The sequence below is a fragment of the Acromyrmex echinatior genome, chromosome 3, assembly GCF_024713525.1.
Source record: "Acromyrmex echinatior isolate Ae372 chromosome 3, ASM2471352v2, whole genome shotgun sequence".
Lineage (NCBI taxonomy): Eukaryota > Metazoa > Arthropoda > Insecta > Hymenoptera > Formicidae > Acromyrmex > Acromyrmex echinatior.
This window is the reverse complement of record NC_141854.1, coordinates 9,405,288-9,430,074: the sequence shown is the minus strand read 5'-3', so window position 1 is coordinate 9,430,074 and position 24,787 is coordinate 9,405,288. Positions and strand designations below refer to the sequence as shown.

The window sequence follows — 24,787 nt, the reverse complement described above, 5'->3', positions numbered from 1 at the left end:
CCTACTTATCAAAAGATATCCATAAGAGCGATGGAGTTTATTGTTACACCAGTGTATATAAACGTCAATATCATGCAGATGCAATTTAGATTATCCGCGCTGGTTATCGTGATTGACCTGTAAGGGGCTATTTCATATATCGCAATAATGGAGACGAGAAAACTACCACGTATACCAAGAGAACGACAGCTTTATTAAACAACAGTCTTTACATTTTGTGATTATAAATGAAAATGGCCTACCACGTGCGCGCGTGATCGACTGCGTTGTACAATGCATCTGAAGGCGGGATCGCCGATTTCTTTTAGCCGGTCGGATACATATACAAGCTTTGAATGATTAATCTCGATCAAATGCGAAAACGAGGAACGCGTTTTTTATTTTCTATTTTCTCTCTTTCTCTCTCACTTTAGTTAATCTTACAATTAAATGTCTAAGACCCGATTACACCAATGTTACTTTGATTTTAAGCGAGGCTTAAAATTCTCTCCTTCTCTTTTTAAAGCCAAGAAGAGAGAGGGAAAGAGTTTTAAACCTCGCTTAAAATTAAAGTAACATTGGTGCAATCGGGCTTAAAAGCTTATAATCTAAGCGTTGACTTATTCAAATAAAAAATATAAATGTAGTTTATACGAAAATGCGCGAAGGACAACGTGAAAAAATATTTCACTTCAAGTTGTATAATACTAATATTATCGGCACAGATAAAGAGAACAGATAATTTACTTTAGATTGGAACGCAAGCTTATAGAATTTTCGCTATTGAAAAATTTATGTATTACTATATTTTATAATATAATCGTGAAATACAAAATAATCACATAAATTATAATGTTTACAAAAAATTCGACTCTGAAGCAAAAAAATTTTATACAATATAATTCAGTAATTCAAATCAAACGTATAACAGTTTTTAATAAATAATGGCAAACAGGAATTATCTTGAGTATCAGCTGATATAAATTCAAACATTATAAATATTAAAGCATTAATATACGCAATAACATTATTTTCGAAAATCAAACTCACAAAGTGTATCACAAGTTTTATCATATATAAGTCTTCTATGTATAAAGCAAAGATATAATTTTATATTAATATAATAATATAATAAAAAGTATCACATATTTTTAAAAACACTATTCTTTTCCATCAGATTCAACTTAATTTAAAATTAATTAAATTTAAAAAAATATAAAATTTTATTAAGATATTGGTAAGAAAATTGGTCCCTTCACAAATTTTACAAGTTTTCTAATTATAGATATTTAATACAGGATATAATAAATATAAGCCTGTATGAGTTTTGCAAATGCATTAAATAATTTTATAAAGCTACAGATTTTCTTACGAATGTACATTTCGCGCATTATGAATCTATCATAAACTGTTATATAACACAGGATAAGCTAGCTTAATTAACTTAAAAAGAGAAGAGCCACAGGATGGAATACTCGAACAGTGAAATAAAGACAAAGCTATTGCATTTGTCACGCCATAAATAGGTACTGCTGCATATCAGCTTTTAACGATAATCAGGCATTTTCCGTGGTTATTGTGAAGTTCAAATAGGGGGAAATCATTTAGTCGTCATGGCCACATACTCACACGCTATCGTATACGATGGCGCAATTGTGTTTGTATGTATATGTGCACATGTGTAAAATGCGCGTTTGCTAATCGCAAAGTTGAACCACATATTGCATAATCGAACTTCCTAGTATTTTTGATGTATATTGGATTGTTTACTTTATCTGTCAATACTTAATTTTAAAAAATTATGTATAACAAATTTAAAATAATATTGCATTTCATTAATGTTATAATTAAGAATTAAAGTTTTAATAAATTTTTTAAAAATATTTTTAAGCCAATATATTATTACATTGTATCCCAAATATAAATATTATGTTCTTGATAAATTTTATTATTAACAAGTGTAAAATTAAATTAATAATTATATATTTTCTATATTTAATAATCTAATTACGACATTTGTCAAAAAATTTAAATAATTTAAAGAACTGAATAAAATTATATCAATTAAAATACTTCAATTGTATCTGAATCTATCATTATCTGCCTATCTGTTGTGTAATTATTAATTATATCTATTATTTACTTTCAATCATGACTTATTATCTTGCAAATAATTTCTAAATTTATAATTACAATGTTATCAGTCACTAAATGCACAAAAATATAATTTACTATTTTCGGTTTTTAAAACATTAGTTTTGTATCCCTTATAGAAATTTAATACCAGTACTGACCAATTAATTACTTATTTTGAATATTAAAAATATTGTTAATAGTACTTTTAATACTAAAAATATGTGATTAATTGATCAGTTAAATTTTTATATCTATGTATCTAATTAATGTAGAAATATGAGAGTTCAAGTTATAAATATAAGATATTTCATTTAATTTATATATTCTAAAACTTATCAAGTGTGTGCGCATGTGTGTGTGTGTGTGTGTGTGTGTGTGTGTGTGTGTGTGTGTGTGTATGTGTGTATACACACTTGATAATGTGTTTATTGAGTCTATTTTAGAATGACTACAACCTTTATGTAGATACACGAGAGAAATTATTTAGTTTTCACTGATTTTTCTTATCTCTTTTTAACTTTCTCTATTTAACGTCGATCATTGGCAGCTGATCTATTCTGATTTGGCTTTTAAATAAGCATTTGTTGAATTAGATACACGAAGACAAAGTCTGATCGACGAGAGTGAGAGAGAACAAGAATCATCATTATACTATATACAAAAAAGGAAAATATATATATACAAAACCGAGTATTTTTTTGACTTAGTAACATTTCAATACTTTCAATACGAACATGCTTTACGATACTTTCTAATATATAAACTGTAAACTATTATAGATCTGCCTTAATCCTATGACTACAAAAATAATGCCACGGAAATATAAATTTTACAATATTGTGATATTGTAGTTTATGGCTCACACGATATGACGACGTTGCAATGATATTTAATAGTGCGGAACTTGTTTAAAGTTCCTGTTTATATCTACGTACCTTACGATAGTAGACATTCAACATCGGATGTTGATAGTTAACTGCCGCATATCATAAACGCCGATTACAATTAGATTCGCGAACATATTTAGCCCAAGTACGAGAAGGAGTAAACTGACTGGGATAATGTTTGCGATTCGCGGTTGACTGACTGCCATCTATCATATTTCGATACGTTTCTTCGTCATAGGCGCAAGAGAGATTCTTTCTTCGTTTTACTGAGCCGGTTTCAAAATTGGCCGGTTGACTGCCAACGAGCACATGAAGATCACCCTTTTCCTGTACAGCCCAATCCCAGGTCTCTGCGATAGAGCAATTGCAAATAAACGGATTTCCCATGAGATTAATCGATAATAAGCGTGGATTTGCCTTCAATATCTTCGGATGGATCGTACGCAGGTTATTGTTGCTAAGGTCTATATGTTCTAATCTAGATAATGTTTTCAGAGAACTCAAATTTTCTACACCAGATATTGTGTTGCCCGAAAGATTCAATTGAGTGAGATTATTCGTTGTAGCAAATATATCTTCGTTCAAGTGTGAGATGCCACAGTTGCTGAGGTCTAAAATCTCCAACTTGGAGAGCTGCGTTGGGAGCAGCGAGCCTTCATCGGGTACGATCAGCGGATTGCCACTGAGTTTGAGTTCTATTATATCAGTTAACTCGCGATCACCGAAAACTTTTGGATCGAGAGGTGCCTTGAGGTCGCAGTTGTTGAGTTCTAGGCTTTCCAAACGCGTCAAATTTGCAAACAATCCTTCTTCCAGAGTATGAAGTTCATTTCCCGAAAGAATTAACTGTTTCAAGAAAGTCATTTGTGCGAAAGTGTTAATTCCAACATAACCGAGACCGCAATAAGACATATCTAAATATTCCAAAGCACTTAACGGATTGAGAAGACTGACGAATGCATCAGATAATGGATTATAAGAAATATCGAGTTCCTCCAGATGTTCGAATACATCAAAAGTATCTGGCAACCTTCGAAGACTGCAATTGCTGAGGGAGAGCTTATGAAGCTTTGGCAAATGGCGCAAAACGGCAGTTAAATCGCTAGCGAACATTGGATTACCGCTCAGATTGAGGACGCGTAGCTTGCTTGCGTTTCTAAAAGCTTCCTCAGATAGACGATCTTGTAAATTACAATTCGATAAGTCTAGAGATTGTAGACTATGCAAGTTGTGACCGAGCGTATCTTCGACATCTAGATGCCATAGTTCATTATCCGCGAGAACCAATTGTAAGAGATATAAGTTCTTGCCAAAGGCATCACCCGGTAGATTCGTGATACCGGTTTTGCGGATATCTAGATGTTCCAAACGTACCAACGGTGTGAGAACACTTCTCCAGTTCAATGTTTTCAATTCATTGTCTGCTATCTCTAACTGTCGCAAATTTTCTAGATGAGAAAACGCCTCAGGCGATATGTAGGTTAAATTGCATCCATTTAGCTTGAGATATTCCAAATTCGTCAGATGATCGAAGGGGCCCGGCTCTATCCTTTCCAAGGGATTGTGCGATAGATCGAGCTTATTCAAATTCGTCGTGTTGTAGAAGAAGCGCGTGTTGAGGTGCCAGATCCCGCATGAATTCAGATCGAGGTACAGCAGCGTACGGCAATTCAGGAAGGGTTCCTCAACCTCGTCCAAGGGATTGTGTTGGAGTTCCAATGTAATTAGACCCGGGCTGTCCCTGTTGAATTAATCGTATGATCGACAAAACCTATCACACGTCTGAGAATGGAATGATTACTGGCGAATATAATTGATATCGAATTATCTTACCGAAATGCTTCGGGATCTACTCGCGTAATGGCGTTATACGAGAAATCTGCGTCCAGAAGGTACGTCAATCCAGCAAATGATTCATATGTCAGCTCAGTTAATCGGTTGTGTGCCATCTGAAGACGCCTCAATTTGATCGATTCTGGAAACGGACTGATGTCTGCAATATTATTATCATTCATGTCTAAAATATAGACATTATGACTCAGCTCTTTGTATGGAATGGTCGTTAGATTGCTATCAGAGCAGTCCGTCACCCAGTTGACGCGAAAGTAGTGACAGTGGCAATCCACAGGGCATTCTTGCTCCAGCAGTTCCTCGTTATTTAAGGCTGATGTCGTAATAATAAAATAGACCGCAAGTAGGGACAACGCTGTTGTCATCTTTGCCATTATAATCTGTACAATCAAAAACAAAAAAATTAGTCATAATTAGGTTTCAGTATATAATGATACATTGAAGTAATTTTGTACCTCTATATATCATATTTTTACTATTGAACGTCCTTTTCACATATTAAAAACAATCAGAAAAAATATTAATTCAGGAAATATAATTTAGAAATATTATAAAAATTAATTCTTTAACATATATAATATACATTTTATGATATATATATATATACATATAATAAAATTCATATACATTAAAATGTATTATACTATAATAATAACCGGTATTCATAGTCGATTCTTATATTTAAGACTATCTAAGTACAGTCTTAAAAGATTATAAGTTAGTCAAAAAGCTGTATTAATATATATTATTATATATCTTTAAGATATTATTTAAGACAACTTTAAAATAATAATCGACTATGAATACTGTCAATGAATTATAAGACATAGATTCTTATATAATTATAAATTCAAAGAAATCTGTATACTATATTTGATTTTTTAACGAAAACTATTAATCCTATTAATTTAAGCATCGAATTTCCTAGTTCCACGTCGATGTGACGCCTCGGTGCAAATTAGTGCAAATGAGTAAATCCGCAAGAGCTAAATTGTAAGTACAATTTTATTCATCGTTATGACGATTTACATTCGACCAACTCTTTCCGCTGGTGAATGCATTACAAAGGAACGCGTCGACGTCTTTGGCCAGTAGAGATAACTGCACGGTCGAAGCTTTTCGTCAGAACGGTACGCGTTGCACGCCCGACTGCGCACAGGGGCGAGAACTACCCCTCACAATATTCCTTCGGCCGCGAGAGCGAGCACCATCACCATTACCGTCGACGTACATTTGCCTCCTCGAAACTGCCAGACAAACCCCGACTCCTCACCCCTACCGGCCATCGCTATATTTCTCGGCATCGCCCTTGCCTTTGGCGCCGCGATTCTTTAGTTTTCGGACACCGTCTCACCCGCAGATCCTCCCTTCACGCGAGAAAACGCCGCGTGTCGGGGATAAAATCATTTGCATTCAGACTCCGGGCGAGACATTGGGTGCCTTTTTGCGAGCGTCGCCTTTCTTTCTTTCTTTATACGGTAGCGTTTTGACCGGGGATTTTCTTTGGCGACGGGTCCTCCAGAATCCTCCAAGCGGAATTTACGCGATGACAGAAGCGTTCGTTGGATCGATGGATTCAACGTGTCGGAATATTTTTCTTTGTTCCCGTCGACGACTCTTTCTCTTTCTCTCTCTCTCTCTCTCTCTCTCTCTCTCTCTTTCTTTCTTTCTTTCTCTGATGTCATACGCATTTAATGATTTCGTATTGGCTCTTTCCGGTGGGGTTACTCGAGTCATCCATGCGTTGGACAATTGTATTTAACAGAGTGCCATTGTTCTCTTTGAGGATGTACTTGCCAAATCAATATTGCTGTCTACACTTAACCGCGCAAAATGTCTCGTCTCCAGGAAACGATACAATTACATTTGACGAGAGAAAATTATAGATTATTTCGTAATTTTAAAGTCATTATTTATTTCAGTTGTATTCTTACACCACTTTCAAATAGAAATGCACTCCTAAATTTCTAAATCTTTTAATTTTGCATCCACAATTTGTACATTTTTTAAATAAAAATTCAAAAGTTCATTTAGAAACGATTTTTCCATAATAAACTTACTGAAGTATCGATAAATCACGAACGATTAAAATCTTTTTTTAATGATTTCAATTTTAATCAAATAGAAATAAGTGAAACTATAATTAGAATGAGAGATCAGGATAATTGATATATTTTCAACTTTTATCGATGTACATATATTATTTCGTAAAAACTATCTGAATTTCTTTTGGAAAGAAAATACAATTTTATGTAATTTTGTTTTATTGACTCGAGAGAAGTGAAATGACCTTGTATCGTTTTATCGCCATTTCGAGAAAGAGCAGACTTTATTAAATTTCGCGCGCCAAAGTCTCTCTATTCTGTGAGTTCTACTAACCATTGCATAAGAACACTTCGTAATATCATTATACGAATTGGCGGATGTTCCATAAAGACGATACTTGTGAGAATATATAATTCGAACACTTTGCCAGCAAATGTCAAATTGTGTTACGCCAACTCCGTTGCGCATATGTACCTAATAATACATATTTGACGAAAGTGGAAAAGTATGAGTGCTAATTGCAATGTTTACCTTCTAGCAAGCTTTATTGTACATAAATAGCGCAAGGCTGTTTAATTTAGAAATTAAATGTTAACAAGCAAAATTATGAAGTGCTATATGTAAATTTTTCATATTATTTGACACATACATATACCGAAATTATATAGCGAAATGGTGCGTTTTTGTAATATTTATAAAATTTTACTAATATATACGTATAATTAATGTTATAATTAAAACTGTATAATTAAAAATGCATAATTAAAATATGCATAAATGAAACGCGGATATTTTTTTTACCATTTTTATATCTTGCGAATCTAGAGAAGTTATTTCGATTAAACGCGTCGGGTTTTGTCTATTTACTGACAAATTCTACAATAATTTGTAAATTTAATTAGAACGTTGTTGAATTTACAATATTTACTTCCTCAACGTCACTGGAAAATTTCAAATTAATTGATTATATTGTTCTGAATGTAACGATTTCATTACATTAGTACATTGCAAAATATTGATAGATATACATATACCACACAACATCGCTAATGTTAAATATATGTATATTTATTAATAAAATGCACATAATATGGAACTATTTAATAGTCTAATATTTTAATTCCTTAATCCTTAATGTACTGTACACAAAATATTCGTTTAAGGTGGGATAAATTCGTTCAAACTATACAATAGAAAGATTAATGCCGAATCCAAGAATTTCAATTATCATAAAACTATCTCATTGGACAACTGAATGTTCCGGAAGAAAATTATATCTTGCGATAAATAGCGTGCATCCTTCCGATGAAAGATTCCAATTATGCATTACGAGGAAAATGAATCGCGACAAAATTGTGTAGTCATTTTATTGCGACAAAACCGTGTAGTCATTTTATCATATAATCGTGCAAACTACGTTAATATAGAAATCGTAACATCTGTTTTCCGCGCACGTAAAAATCTTGCAGTTTCGTGATATCGACGTGATATGGATCAAGGCGCATTTCACCACGGAAGACCGACGCTTCGCCTATATTTCTCTAACCCGTACCGGCCATGAAAAATGACTCCGCTGCCACAAGGTTACACGAAGTATTCCACCGCATATCTCATTCTTCGTACATCAAATGTGACGTCTCACGTATATCTGCGTTCAAGCTGTTGAGATGCTTTTTCTTTCGTACGCAATATCGCTGGATTTATCGTTATATACTATGCCGAAGTAAGAATATAAATAACGCAATAAGTTATTTATATACAGTTATCAAAATATATATATATATACATATGTAAGTTTAATTAATGACTACTATTACGTTATTTATATATGTCGACAGATATAAAAATAAATCCACTTTTAGTAAGTATATAATAATGCAGAGAATAAGTATATATATATAAGAAATATAATAAAAATTATCAAAGTATAAAATATGCATATGAATATACGTATGTATATTTATAAATGAATATTTAATTTTTTGATAATCATTATTTGTTGCTTATCTATGTACATTACTTATCTGTACTTATACAGAAACATGTCTGGAATATTCATTAAAACAACTAATTATGATAACTGTTATCACCACATCTTTGATTAACAAAATCCAATCTATAAAAATTGTGTGTTACGTAAAAAAAATTTTTAAGCATTTGCTCCAATGATACCTCGTTCGCAACGCACAGCTCTCTCTCATTCATTACACTTCATTGCACTCCACAGGATGGCTATTTCATTAAAGAGCACCGAGGTCTCCTCGAACCTCGTTACTGTCGGATCGAATAGTTAGTAGATAATCTGTAATCTGACCCTATCGTCGTGCGAATACATCGAGTCAATATATAAGTGCATCAAGTGGCAAGTTTATGTGCGAAAAGTCGATATATTTAAAAGTCTAAATATAAGAGTTTCTCAAAGTGACCTAAAAAGTAGCACATCTTTTAAACATCTGTTACATTTTTGTGTTGAAACTGTTATAACTACGTTTTTAAAAATTTTATGAGACATTTCTAAGTTATTTTCTTACGTAGATATATAACTTATTGCAAAAATACTCTTGCCCTATAAAGATTCTCTCTGTAAATAGTTTCACGATCGGATTTGATTAATTATTTCCATACAGCACAAACCTTCAAGAGACATATCCTAAGATTTCCAGGAAACTTCCTTACTTCTTTCAAGTTCTCAGAACATCCTTTGGCTAAAGTGCTGTGTGGATTATATATTAGACCGATGAAATGAAAATTTTGCAGTATAATGTACTAATTATAAAAAACTAAGTGCTTATACATATGAAAATAATCTTCTTTCTCATCTTTCATTCATTACCTTTAAATTTCTCGTTAGAAAGCGTAAGTAAATAACTTGTTAATTGACTTCTTTTTCCCACTGTACGCACGACGTATAATAGCACGTGAAAGCGAAATGCTTTCGGAGGCGTTTTTACATACCACAAGGAAAAGGCCAAGGAGACCGACTGACGAAGAAGAGACTCGCGTGCACTCGTCGGTGGACAGAGATAGATTGAACGTCGGATTACCGAGAGCCGCGGTTAAATTAAATCATATCCGAGTGAACTCAGGGTTAAAATCTACCGAGGCGCGCTCTCGTTCGTACGCGTGCATGGGACATATTCAGTTTTCGGGCCCCGTTCTTGTGGCCCATTCGCTTTTTACACGTTTCCTTGTTTTTTTATTTCTTTCCTCTTTTTGATCTTTCGAAAGTTAATTATACATTCTATTTTGCTTTAGCAGCTAAAGCAAAAAAAAATTTTTTTTAAGTATAATGTATAAGTATTTTTAATATAAAATAATTTAAGCTGAAGTGTGTGTGTGTGTGTGTGTGTGTATGTGTGTTGACTTATAATATTTTGGCGTAAAAACAACACTATAAATCTATTTTTTTGTAAAATTTCTAAAATATTGTTTCAACGTATATAAACATTATTTTTTTTTTAGTAGATATCAATTTTTTGTATGATTATATTCATATATGCATGTAGTATGACTTTTGGAAAGAAATTAATACATAAAAATTTTTATTGTAATTCAAATGTCTAGTCGAAAGTGGAGGAATTAAAATGCAGAGAATGCACACCTGAAACTGAAACTGAACTGAAACAATGACGAGTTCTTTTTCAATTCATTTAGTTTCAGCGAGTTTATATATTCATACCGTAGACAGTAATCTTTATGCTGATTCGTGACAATGACGATGCGACAATTGGAGCTTGTTATACAATGAAGAATCAAGATATAATTTTCAATACGTGCCGGTTAGCCTGGTAAAAAAAAATTATTTAAACTTTCACTCCGGTATTTTACAATAATTAATTATCAAATTATCCATTTTTTAAGCATCTATCTAAATTTATCTTTTGAATTTTCCAGATTTAATTTAGATTTTATGATTAAATAAATTACATATTTTTACTCGTGTGTTTTATATTGTGTCCTAAAAAAAACGTAATTGCACAAAAATACATCTAATTGATGAAATATTTATTATTTTACTTACTAAATTTATAATTCATTTTCTATTTTTCTCTGCTATAAAAAAAAATATGTATAAAACATTACATATTTTTTTTATATCACAGATAAAAAATATCGGAGATATCCTGTATATATTTGTAATATTTTTTTATGCTACACATACATATATAAAAAAATCACATGTATTTTTTTACACATGTATGATAATGAGAATAGAAACCGAATTATAATTTCGTTAAATAAAATTATAAACATTTTATCTGCGTATTTAATCATTTGTACTATTTTTTTTATTAAGAGATTTTTGTTATAGACGTCGTTTTATGTACTTGATATATATATGTGTGTGTGTGTGTGTGTGCGCGCGCGCGCGCGCGCGCGCACACACACACACACACATTACACAAGGTGCTCCGAATTTCTCGTACAAAATTTGATAATATACTCTACGAGCTGAAATAATAAAAAAAATATAACATAGATTTTTAAATAAATTTAAATGTTTTATTAAAAAATTATAACAAAAGTAAAAAAATATAATAAAATATTTGAAAAAGAAAATTTACCAAATCTGCATTTCAAATCACAATCTGCTCATGTTAATATAAACTTATTGTCGATGAAATTTTGAATTTGCCTTCTCTTTTGCAAGAATAGATAAAAAATTTTTCCTCCTGAAGATTTCCTCGCAAAAAAAGATGATAAATTCAAAATGACGTCAATGTCAAACTTATATTGACATAGGCAGACGCCGCAGACAGCAATTTGAAATATAAATAAAATTATTTTGTTTTTGTACACATTTCATATGTTTTTAATAACTTTTCAATAAAACAGACCTCTGTTTTATTAACATTTTTTTTTATTATTTTAGCTCATAGAACATACTATCGAACAAATAATTTTGAGACACCCTATATCTACACATGCCGGTCGCGTGCAATTATATTTAATTTGTAAAGAAGTCTCGAGAGACATCTCGGAGCAAGGCTCGTCCAACAGGGATTAAACGGAGAAATTTGATTTCAAGATTTCTTATCGAAAAAGCCTTGCATTAGTAACATCTGTTTTACTGAAACATCTTATAAGACGAAAATTTTTTTATAAGAAGAAAATATCAAATCCAATTACGGATCATCGCCTCAGCCGATCCTGTAGCGAGATTCTCTAACGCTTTATCGACGATTGTCGCTATTGTTAACCAGCGATCAACAGCCAATGGCAAGGACAATCCTTGAAAAAAGCGCGACTCTCATTGGTTGTCCCTAGTTAACGATAGCGACAATCATCTATAAGATGAAAATCCGTTAGAAAATCCCGCTGCTTTCGGATTGAACGCGACCTCGCTCTTCCTAACCTCCTAATTTCTCCGGAACGGTCGGTATGACCTGTCCATCGGGCGAGGGACTCGTCTTACCGTAGGGACGCGGATGCGACGTTTCCGGCGAGGGACCTTATACTTCGTCGAGCGTTATCGCCAGTTATCGTGATCTGCGTGCGAACGAGATGGTCCGATAACGTATCCCGATAACGAGCACGATATTCGATGGGAACAGAAAGTTCGCGCGGAGACACGGCGAAATCTGACGTCGGACATGTGCGCTTGCGCGACAGTGCTAATTTTTTTTTTCAAACATGTCTCGCGCTCGAAACATATGCGAGGAGGAAAAAAAAAGTAGAACCGCCGGTGAAGTCGTACCAAACTGTGCCATGATGCGTGCGATTCGGTGACTGAAGGAAAATCACGGCGACACGGACGTTATAAACGAGGCACAGCTTCCGCGTAAACGCGCATCTCTCTCTGACGAAAATGAGAAGTTTCATAAACGTTTGTTTAACGCTTACATGAGCACTTGCGGAAATTCGTTGAGAGTTTAAAAATGGCCACTAGAGTGTTCATAAAGCGGAAATTGCAACATTGCAGCGTTTGGAAGGCATTCTCTGACGAAAATAAGAAGTTTCATAAATGTTTGTTTAACATTTACATGAATGTTTGCAGAAGTTCATTGAGAATTTAGAAGCGGTCAGTAAAGTGTTCATAAAGCGGAAATTGCAACGCTACAATGTTTGGAAGGCATTTTCTGACGAAAATAAATAGTTTTATAAATGTTTGTTTAACGTTTACATGAACGTTCAGTTCAAATGTTGAGCCTGCTGAACGCAGACATTTTATTAAAAAAAAAGGTACAAAATTTTTTATTGAAAAGTCTTATCATACTGTACCTTTTATCCTATTTGATGTAGTTTTTTAAATGCAAGAAATTGAATTTCATGTCCCTCTAGTGGCCATGTCGTACATTACTTGAAAATCGAATGTGTAAAAGAATGTTTGCTAAACGGAAGAAAAACGCTTGTGTTATGGAGTTGAGAAAAACGTTTTTTGGGCGTCTTTAAGCCGTTTGCGTAAAAGCCTTACAATATGTTTACTGAGATTTAATAATTCGCCATATTGGAACAGCGTTTGTTGAATAGAAGAAAAATGTTTGTTTCAAATAATATTGAGAAAAGCGTTTGCTAAATGTTTGAAAAATCTGACAGTGAACTCTGCACGAAGGCGCATCCGTGTTTACTGAACATCTTTTGGAAAACGTTACTTTAGCATTACAGAACTTTCATGAAACGATATATACTGTATTTTATAAGCATTCTGAAAATGTTTAAAACCCAATAATATTCTGTAAACGTTCTTATAAAGTTTGAAAACGTATAAATTCTTAAAAAATTGTTATCGAATGTTTTATAAAGTTCCGTATTTTCGCCTTGCGCGCGAAAAATACGTTTTGTTTACGTTTCTCCGACGTCCATGCCGGCGATGATGTTTAACAAGCGGAGTTAACGCTGACTGCGCCGCGATAATGGAAAATATGTTACGTGGCGCTCCAGATTTAGAGCAGAAGCATAGATTTTTGCATAAGGCATAAAAAATTAATCAATCTTTTATTTCATGGAAAGAAGAAAGGACTTTGATTTATTTTCTTTGATTTATTTTCTTATGCATTATACATTATATGTTGTGTGTGTGTGTGTGTGTGTGTGTGTGTGTGTGTGTGTGTGTGTGTGTGTGTGTAAGACTAATAGTGTTTTTCATTAGCAAAACTAATGCGCACTCAATGCATTTTAAAGTCGTACACAAATCGAAATAAATATTTAATACATTTTATCGTGTTATTTGATAATAATTTGAAAATAATTGGGCACTTTATCAATTGAGATATGTCACTTTTATATTTAGATTAGAATAGCGTACAACAGCTTTAATGTGCACTAAGTGTGTACTGAGTATTCGTACATAGAGTTCTGCCAATGAAAAACGTTATAAGTTCTTCCGCCCTTAACGTTCATCATGTAATTTGTTTTAATCATGTAAAATCAATTTTAAAACACTAATTTCATAAACACTATATTTTTGCTTTCCAGCTCAGCGGCACAGTGTAACACAGTGATCATTTCATTTTTGTTTAATATTAGTAAACAAGAATGCAATGATTCGTTAGGTCTGTTTTCTGTGGAGAAACTAATATACAATTTTGGAAAGTATGTAGTAAGAAAGTATTTGGAAATGGATTGTATGTTTGATACTTGACGAAAGCAAAAAAGATAATTCTAGTGCAATCTAATGCAGTGAATAAAAACAGATCTATTGTGCTACATTATGTCATCTGTAGATGCGTTCACGCATGATGCGCATGATGTATCATTTTATCCTTTTTTAATATTCGAACAACAAGGAAGAACAATAAAGTGATACATGATGGGAAGCATTTTTTATATTACATTAAATATATACGTTTTCAAAATTATTTTCCTCAATTAACCTTTAGAGAACGGAGTCTATTTTTAAAATCTTACAGTTTCCTTAAACATAAAATTCATATAATTCATTATTTAATTGTATTTCTTGCCTCAAAATTTAACACTATTTCAGTTCCAATATGACTTTTCCGTCCTGTAAAAGTTAACAAACACTACTCTGATTTCTCATTACGATGATGAGAGAATCGCTCTCCGTTCAAGCAGACATTCGCGCGACGGTTCGAAATTAATTACTCATCGTTTTACAATTCACTCACTGCAATACACACTCTGTGTCCCATCATTCCAAGCGAGTAGACACGTCAAAATATGTTTTCGACTCACGTTCTCCTTTATTGCGCTCGTTTTTTCACAGCCGGTCGAGATTCTCATGTGCGCAGTAGTTGATCGCGTAAAAAGAAAGAATCGCGTACACACGGTGAAACAGGTGATTGATTAATACCGGCTACATACGAATAGACCCGCGTGATAGGGCGAGGAGGGGGGGGGGGAGAGATGCGCGCATGCGTCGCTCGTACGACGCGCAGGCTGCTCGAGAATGACGCCGGAGAGACCAGGTTTAAAAAACTGCAGCGCCTCTCCCAAGAGAGAATTAAAAGAAAGATCCATTCTTTTCAACTGAATTTCTTGCACGGTTCATCTTTTCTCTTTTATTGTTCAATGTGAAAGAAAAAAAGTGAGAAGAAAAAAAAAGGAAAGATGAATCATGCAAGAAATTCAGCTAAAGAAAACAGGCTTGAGATAAGCGCTGGCAAAACTGACGTGCCGTCACATATACGTATATAGCATATTACATCGTGTTTACGTGCTCGCTTATCGCGAATCGTGCCTTGTAGAATGATCGTTGATGGATTCGTCATCGCCGACGACTTCATTTCGTCCACATTTTTCCAAGAAGCTATTGGTCGTGCAATCATCGTAGTTAATTTCCGATACAGTAATCGATAACGAATATACACGTAACAAATTAGAATAAATAAGTAGAAGTATTTAATTATTTATATCGAGAGACAGTGGAGATTTTTCCAGAAGATTTCTCAGGAATAGATTTTTCCAGAAATCAAGACAAAAACAAGAAAATCATTAACAGAATGGTGAACAGAACGAATTATGAAATGTTTGAAATAAATTCCGATTGGAAAAAATGTGATAACACAATTATCGATTGTATTCTTTATTTAATTTGGAATTTAACTTGACACTAATTGTTGATATCAAATCTTTTATACGAATGATACATATCGTTAGAGTCAAGTAAATAACGAAGATATAATAGTACCACTTGGGTTTTACTTTTTAATTTGAATTTAACTTGATTAGTTATGTAAGATTGTAACATCTGGGTTTTAATTTTTCAATTGGTACATTAGCTTTTTCGAAGAGTAAAAATTTTTGACAGAGAATTTGAAGCGTGGGATGGCAGACAGTGCACTGATCTATTATGCTGGAGGTCCTGGATTCGATTCCAGAAGGAATCAAAATATTTACGCTCGTATCTCCTCTCGGAAAAGTCGGCAACCTCCCGAGAGTATCCTTGCTCATAGAAACACTTCTCGAAAAATCCGCCGTTCGGAATTGGCATTGAAATTATAGATCCCATATGCTCGTGGAATTGAATAATTAGCGCACCACAATATGAGAGAGGTGTAACACAGACCAGAGGCCTAAGTAAGAAGAAGAAGACAGAATTAAAGCTGCCATTATTTGGGTTAAACTAAGAAGAATCGAAACTACTATTAATTAAATTGGACATTTAGATTTTATTCGAGAAATACGTATATTCTTAGCGCCTTTTTTTTACTTTTTTTAAGAAGGTAAGTTTGTATTGATTAATAATTAACATCGAAGAGGGAAAATTTGTATTGATTAATAATTAACACCGAAGACTGTACGACTTACTGGTGATAGAAATAATGTGAGTAGTGGCGAATGGAATGCAGTTTGTAGTAGGCGATGGAGTTTGTATCTGGCTCAGAAAATGGTGATTTGGCTCGGAGATGTTGAAGTTGGACTCAGTATGTGACTCACATCATTGACTCGAAGATTATGAAAACAAGATCACAGCTGAGAGCGCGAAAGTTCGAAAACCCGAGAACCCGTGAAAGACGGCGATGGATAGCAATGGACACCGAGAGACAGCCAAAGTCCCACAAGATCGCCGTTTATAGGGATATTCTTAGGGGCAAGAGTTCGAGAGTTGACTGATCGGGTTCGGATTGATGAAATAGATTTTTTTAATTAGGACTCTTTCCTCGCTTCTGGATTGGTCAAGATTCGGAGTACGCTTTGTGAGAGGAAAGGGTGTTGACCGGTTTGGTCGGAATCTATGTAGGCAAGTGTCATTCTTAATTTTATAACGCCTTTCCTTAAAGTTATGCGCAGAGGGTGCGTTGGATGCCACAGGATAAACGAATGTCTCTCTCTCTCTCTCTCTCTCTCTCTCTCTCTCGAGTGTCGTTTCTCAATTTTACGATCGCGGACTCCGAATCCGTGGGAATCGGTCCGTGACTTGGCCGTTAGAAAATATCTTGGCATTAAGGGCGTCTCTCTAATAGATATATTTATTGTTCCTTTAACCGGAACGTTAGAGAGCGTTTGAGGAAATTTCAGCATTTTTACAGTGCACGTGCGTCTTCTTTTATTTTTCTTTGATGACAGTTATGAGGATAGAAAAGCAGATACTAGATTTTTTATTTCAAAGGGGAGATTTTATTACTATTTAAAAGTCTTTTTTCGTGGATTTTAGTTTGATTCTCATAACGATCATTGGAAAAGTTTAACAAACTTCAATTCTCCATGAAAGAGAGTCGTGGGAGTCCTCTGGACGTAACAGTATCAAACAGGAAAAAATAATTTGAACTTCGAAAATTGAATCAAAATCTTATTTCGTTGAATTGTATCATATTCGAAATTGTGTATCACACCCTAATAGAAATTTAGAGAATAATTGAACAATTCCGATCGGAATTCATTCTGAATAGTTCCATAAATACATGCCAATTTGAAATCACAGGAAAAGTTTTGTGCCGCGAATGGAAGATCCCTTTCGCGTTACACTAGCATGAATCATCACGGTTATTCCCTTTGATTGTTTAATGAGTTTTACGAGTTAAAACGTCGCCTCGACACTACATATACGCTCATACAGCTTTTTCTTTCACTGGTGAATCTATCGCAAAATTATTTATGACTCCAATCGGATAAACGAGAAAATTTTTTGACTGGCGAGTTTTGAAATCCGCGTACTACCATTTCTATGCAACAAAACAAACCGCGGTTTCCACTAATTACAGCTTGAAAATCTCTGCACAAATATGTTTGCATTATTCTAAATTCTTGATTATTATGTGTTTCTTTGTAACATGTTTGTTTGTAAATATTTTTCTTTCCTGTTTATAATTATTTTTAAAATCCTTAATAGTATCGTCACACGCACTTTTGATTTTATTAATCATTTGTAAATTTTTTAATATATTCGCATCAATTTGCAATGCTTTAAATTGTAAATTAATAGTTTGTTGATTTCATTTTTTGTTTGTTTATATATACGTTTATTTATACGTTGCATTAATAGAAAAATGATGCAACTAAATAATTTGCATTTTTAGGACAACAAAGAAAAAGCGATTCTAAAATATTTTTGTGAGAAAACGATATACTTTTTGCTCATTTAATTATTTATATGGAACAGTGTCACAGTTCTGATAAGAGATAAGGATAAAATTTATGCTGTAACAGGGTCACAGTTTATAAAAATCTCTTAACAGTCAAATTTTAAAAACTCATAATTTTAACATAATTTTGACATAATTTTAATGAAAAGAAACATTATCCTAACTGAAACGTTATTAGAGCAGAATTTTTTTAATGTTCTACCAAAAAATTGTTAATTTTGAGAGGTGCCATTTGTCTATCAAATAAAGAGACATCCGTTCCGTTTATACGAAAATATTCTCAAAAACATTTTTTTTCATCTGTCAATTTCGATGAACTTTGAATGATATCTTGTAGTATGGATCGAAATAGAAGATACATAATTTTTGATAAATCAATCATACTTGTAAAAACAGGATAAATTGAAATATTCACTATTCTAATTGAAACGTTGTCAGTTCAGAATTTATAAAGTGTTCTACTGAAAAGTTGCTAATTTTGCGATGTCATTTTTCTGTCAATGCGATGATATGTTTCTTTTATACGAAAAATATTCTTGGAAAGATTTTTTTTTCATTCATTAATTTCGACAAGCTCTGAATAAGTCAAAATCAAAATATAGAAGAGATATAAGAAGATAAGTATATCTAATTTTTAATAAATCACATGTGGAAACAGGATAAACTAGCAAAATGAAATTGATTTCTCAGAACAGGGATATGCATCTACGTGTTATAAAATGGCAAGTATTCTTATTCAAGCGACTTTTCTGCTAATCGTGTTGAAATCGTCTCTGACGTGTCCGCGCGTGACGTTCATCCATTCAAATTATAGTCCGAACGCGTTGTAAAGACGTAAATGAGATGCGCGAATATTAACTGGCATATATTAAACGTGTGTCAAGCTTTTAGCCATCATATATTCTGATATCGGCAAACAATAAGTCGCTGCTTTAGACAATTACTTGTCACGACAAACCGCTAAGTTACAAAAATAAAAGCACTGTATGACAACATTAAAATCTGACTGTTGAGAGATTATATAAACTCGATACAATAATTGTAGTTATCTTTAGTTTTTATTTAAAACATATGCAATGTTAAATGAAATTATAAACTTTATAATATTTTTATGAATTTATTATAAACTACCTCGCAAGTCACAAAACAAAAAGATCAGAATTTTTATTTTTTTCTATTCATACTATATTGTTTACTATTTTTTCTTTTCATTTATGATCTTATTTACGAGGGTAATTTCTGTTCGTATTTGCGCAATTCATTGGTTTGCCAATGAAAAATTAGCTCCCATTAAATTCAATTAGGAATTAAAATTAGACTTAAATTTTTCATAGTCGATCTCTCATCTACACGTATAAATACGGGGTATAATATTTCATTAACCTTTTGAGAACCAGAGTTTTCTAACAAAATAACTTATAGATTATCAAGATCTTGCTTTTTCAAGATCCAGATCGTTGAATTTGATTCCGACCTTCGAATTCTAAAATTGACATTTCGAAAACTAATCTGATTATCGTGAAATTCGATTTTGGGAGATTTTTAGATCTGGGAGATCTCTGCTTTTGAATATAGTCTAAAAGAAATATGGAATTTGTAATAAATATAACTCAAATATGTAATAAGTATAGATCTTTTTTCAAAAAGGGGAAAGTAACCTCCATAGAGAAAAATAGTATCAGAAGACTTATAATCAGAATTGAGAAAGTCAATTTGAAAATTAATACTAATTGTTTATGCATTGATGAGCATTAAATAAAATGAAACTGAAAACTTGATGTTGTATATCTATATTCTATATCTTTCATGAAACTTTTTAAAACTTTTTAAAACCAAGTTTTATGATAATTAATACATTAAAAAAAAATTTTGTCCACCATATTAAATCTACTATTTAAAATTTTGTATTTTTAACTTCAGATTTGAATAATCAAATTATCAAATTATCTTATAGACCAAGTTCCATAAAAATTGAACGAGCAAGTTATAAAATAAAAGAGAGTGTGTGTGACGTGACTTCAAATGGGGTTGATCCACAAAGGGCAAAAAAAGAACAAAAAGAAAGAAGTTGACAGAAAAATTTCCAGAATTTTGAAAAAAATCTTCAAAAATAAAGAAATTTATGTCTACCTCGTTACACAAAATTATTATATAAATAAGCGAATAAACATTGTCGTGTCCGGAGAATTATTTTCCAACAGTCTCGTATGTTCGCTAATAGGCGTGTTGCAAAGCAACGGTCAGTTTTTAGAACTGCAATTGCAGTTCCCCCCCGGCGAGAGCTCTCGTAACGCGCATTTGCATCCCTGTAGGGTCGTCGTCATCGTCGTCGTTGCTACGTATGTTTTCAGATTTGAAGAGAGGACAATGGGAAATCGATACGGGTCGGATATATGTGGTACGTATCACTCTCTCGTACACGTATGTCCCATTCTGTTGTTTGTTCATGCAGTCAGTGCGTGATTGAACGACGCGGGTGCGACGTGCGTTCCGTTCAGTTTCAAAGAATTGCATTCGCCGTTTGGTGATCGGCGGACTGCGGAGGTCAGGCGTGCGTGCTCGCGCGCGCAAATATATTGCGAAACCCGGAAAATAGCGATCTCATGATCTCTTGACTGAACGGGGAACCGACGACCTGCCAATCCCGTACTTGTATCAGTGGCGCATGGCGCATCGATTAACTCCGCGATTGACGTTAGCTTCTCCCGATAGCGCGCCGTTGAATTATCGTCTCGGGATTAATTCCCCTTCCCCCCCCCCTCCCCTCTCTCTCTCTCTCTCTTTGGTCCGCGAAACGTGCCGCGGATTTATCCCTTTTTTTCTTTCTTTTTTTTTCGAACGCTATATAACGAGAGAATCAGGGATAGCAGAGTGGCGGGGTTCAAATTTAATGGGACGTAACGTCGAGCATTCCGACGCGGGAACGCCAACCGGTTGAAAATGTACGCCTCTCGGTGATTAATGGGACTTAATTTTTCATCGCCAAGTCGGTAAATCGCGCAAATACACCGGAACAAAAATTATCAGCGTAAATAAAATTATCGCGCGGGGACAGAAAATAAAGAACAATCTCTGCTACCTTTTCCCACTCTTTTTCCGCAATCCCCTGATGTTATGATTAAAATATATATCTACCAATCAGGAAAATGTTTGGCTGAAATATAATGCACGCGTTTATGCAGGAATCATATTTTTAATTTTTACTACGTATACGGTATATCATCATCGGACTGTTCAATGGCAATCCGATATAAACAATAATATAAACTCCTTTATATATTTTTTTTTATTTTATATTATTTTATTAGATTTATATGCTGCTTGATCAATATTAAATTGATTATCATGTAATATTACATTTCTAGCTTTATAAAATCATTTTAAGATCAAATAATTCGACGTTTCGTTTAAAAATTATTATCAAGTACACATAATTACGCCTAATAATTGAAAACATTAATATTTGCTATATTCTGTGTTGAGCAATTATTATTTATAATATTTCGATAAAGGCAGTTATGTTCGTATTCGTGCTTGTGGAATGAGAAGGAGAAGGTTCGTTAAAATTATTTGCGCCTCCGAGAAAGGGTTTTAGAGACACATATCATACACATCGCTGTAAACATAATGCTATTTTATGATACACAATACCGTGCAGACGCATTTTTCATGTGCGTGTGGTTTCGGTTCGCATTTCATCATGTTTACTAACGCTATACGTGTCAAGGCTCAGAACCGTCTCGCGGGTGATCTTTATTTATGCATTTACTTTAATATCAATTGATGTGTTGCTATGCCTTCGGCAATTACGAGATTTATATATATATATATGTCGTGTCAAACCAATGCTTCGTGCGTTGACTTTTTTATCAAATATTTGTGCACGCAATAAATGAATAGATGCAATTTACGTTCTATTACGTTACTGAATATTTGCCCAGAATAAATATTTGCTAGAATATTGCGTGATGTGGCTAGAATATTGCGTGATGTGCTATTTTTTAATACTCTTCGCAGAGACGCGTGAATCTATGAGTTTAACGTATTAATATCAACAAGAGCATTAAAAGTACGTATGACATAAATACTTTATAAATATTTCTCATGATATTTATCATACTTGACTTGTTCAAATTTTTTTCATGTTTGGAAACATAACGCGACAATAAATATTTTAAGATATTTTCATAATTTGCCTCATCGACTGATGCTATTATAGAATTGTTAGTTTTAAAAATGGACAATAGATGGCGATAAGACGCTATTTGGCTCGCTCAAATAATTCGTAAAGCTTCTCACATTTCACGTGAATTCTATTTTACAATTGAGTAAATATAATTGTAAGTGGTTAATTGTATGTGAATTGATTACATATTCACAGTCGAATATTCTCCTCATATTCGACTGTGATTGATCAATTCTTACAACTACGATTACGCAATTGTAAAATAGACAATGGGGAGAGAGCGTACATTAATATATTGGAAATACAATTCATATTAAAAATTAATAACAGTTTATTCAAAATGCAAAAAACGCTCAATAATAATAAACAACACTATTTACGGATTCTTATCGCTGTTATTTAAACGAATGCATATTTTTCTTTTCTTACACTTTCAGTTACAACAATGCAGCCGATTGTTACGTTAATATTTTGAAAAATATTATATTATAAAAATAACATTACAAAAATTAAATACACGTAATATCAAAACGACTCGGAATCTATTTCCGAAATACTTCCTTTTCGATTGCGGACATATATTGTCTATACACTTGTCCCATCTCTTTCTCGAGCCTTCTACTCCCGTGGAATTATGCGAGAATGACATTGGCAGAGTTCCAATACGCCGTAGAATGCGCGGGGACAACATGTACGGAGCAACGAACTTTAGTCGGCGTGACTTCGGGCGAGGATTCTTTTTGTTTCGACGAGAACTTTTTAGCCAGGAACTTGATGCAGACGTTTTCTTTAGCGGCAGTAGTTTCATTCCGTGTACGTCGTTCATCCCGCGACGCGATAATTGCGGAGTCCGTACGAGGAAAGAGACGGATGCCTCGAACAGTGCCTTTTATAAAAAAAAAAAAAAAAATCGGAACTCGATTTCTCCGCGATAAATACGAATTTTCTTTTAAATTTATTTAATCGATGAAGGAATAAATTTGATCTTTCTCTATTTAATTCTTTTACATTTTGCTCATCATCACTAGCTACGTTTTATATTTTTAGAGGACCGTCCTGGAGTATCAATAAACACTTTATCTCTCTCTCTCTCTCTCACTTTTTTTACAAGAGAAAAAATGTTGAAACATCATCGCGGTAATAATATTATGTCGCAACACAAGCGATACAGGAATGAAAACATAAAATCGCAGAGGGAAAATAGAGATAAGGGAGAAATATTATCATTTAATAAAAGCTACGAAAATATCAACATATTTAGCGGTACAATAGAGTTTGTAAACCAATTTTTTTCTCCCTAATGTTTTGCTTCGTTATATTTTTACGAGACGCAGCGTGGATGCCTATCGGTGTTATCATACCGTAATTAATGCGATCATTATCGCATCGCGCTGGCTAGATTAAAAGCTGCGCGTACACCGCGGACACCGCGAAAACAGCTTAGCGTCAGGCGTGGTAATTAAAAATTACAGCTGGCGGTGAAAGAAGGAAAGAAAGCAAAACGAATGTCTAAACCGAATCTATGCGCGACGTAATTTTTAATTATTATTCCGCGACGATCGCGCGTAAACCGCGCGACCGCGCGCAGCTTTCGCGCTCGCTACGTACGCTTAATTAATTAAACACAACGTAATTACCGGACGCGTAAACCGGGCGGGACAGCCAACCATTTTTAATTAATATACGGCAAAGCACGATTATGAGTTTCTCGCTAACGCCCTTACGATGATGACGACGACGACGACGACGAGAACGACGACGCTACCATTGTCATAGTAGCATTTATTTGTAAAATATTATATAAATATTGTGCCGTTGATATTAGCAAACATTTTCAGGTCGAGTAAGTACTCGTCGTAAGAGAGGTAGAGGGGAAAAAGAACTTAGAGAAAGGTAATTACGATTCCTATTATACGCTAAAACCGATACTGGTAACGCACGACCCTATTCAACCCTCGACGTCTCCCCCCTGCCGGCAACCATCAGCGAAATAATCCCCGCGAAGTAATCCTCGAAGGCTAGTCCGACGCAATTTCGCGCGAATATGAATAAGAATCACGACTCACGCGTGACTCAGGAGCTCTCCGTTGCGGCCAAGTTAGGGCGCTGCCGGGTGGAGCAGGGTTGGCAGGTTAGGGTTGGCGTCGGAAAGAGCCGTGGTGGAGGTTTGGGGTTAGAGCGGTGGCGGCGGCTGCGGCGGCGGCGGCAGCGGTGGT

The 24,787-nt window shown here is 34.0% G+C and overlaps 1 protein-coding gene across 5 annotated transcripts; it reads right to left on the bottom strand.

Annotated features, from left to right (window-relative positions):
* Positions 1-172: 172 nt before the first annotated feature.
* Positions 173-24,787, bottom strand: LOC105146337 (uncharacterized). Of its 5 annotated transcripts, none has more exons than XM_011056512.2 (3): positions 24,638-24,787; positions 4,836-5,233; positions 173-4,743 (listed from the first exon to the last, which is right to left on the bottom strand). In XM_011056512.2, the coding sequence occupies exons 2-3, from the start codon at positions 5,225-5,227 to the stop codon at positions 3,102-3,104; spliced, it is 2,034 nt and encodes a 677-aa protein (XP_011054814.1). In that variant the 5' UTR covers positions 5,228-5,233; positions 24,638-24,787; the 3' UTR covers positions 173-3,101. The 5 variants fall into 5 exon arrangements, with proteins under 5 accessions (XP_011054814.1, XP_011054812.1, XP_011054813.1 ...); XM_011056510.2 differs by lacking the exon at positions 24,638-24,787 and adding an exon at positions 15,036-15,341; XM_011056511.2 differs by lacking the exon at positions 24,638-24,787 and adding an exon at positions 14,969-15,066.

What these genes read in the sequence shown, in the direction of transcription:
- LOC105146337 (XM_011056510.2), bottom strand. Translation starts at nt 15,083, where the DNA reads ATGAGAATCTCGACCGGCTGTGAAAAAACGAGCGCAATAAAGGAGAAC. An exon ending in CGAGCGCAATAAAGGAGAAC is followed by an intron (nt 5,234 to 15,035) that starts GTGAGTCGAAAA and finishes TTGATTGTACAG; the next exon opens with ATTATAATGGCAAAGATGAC. An exon ending in GTAGATCCCGAAGCATTTCG is followed by an intron (nt 4,744 to 4,835) that starts GTAAGATAATTC and finishes TTAATTCAACAG; the next exon opens with GGACAGCCCGGGTCTAATTA.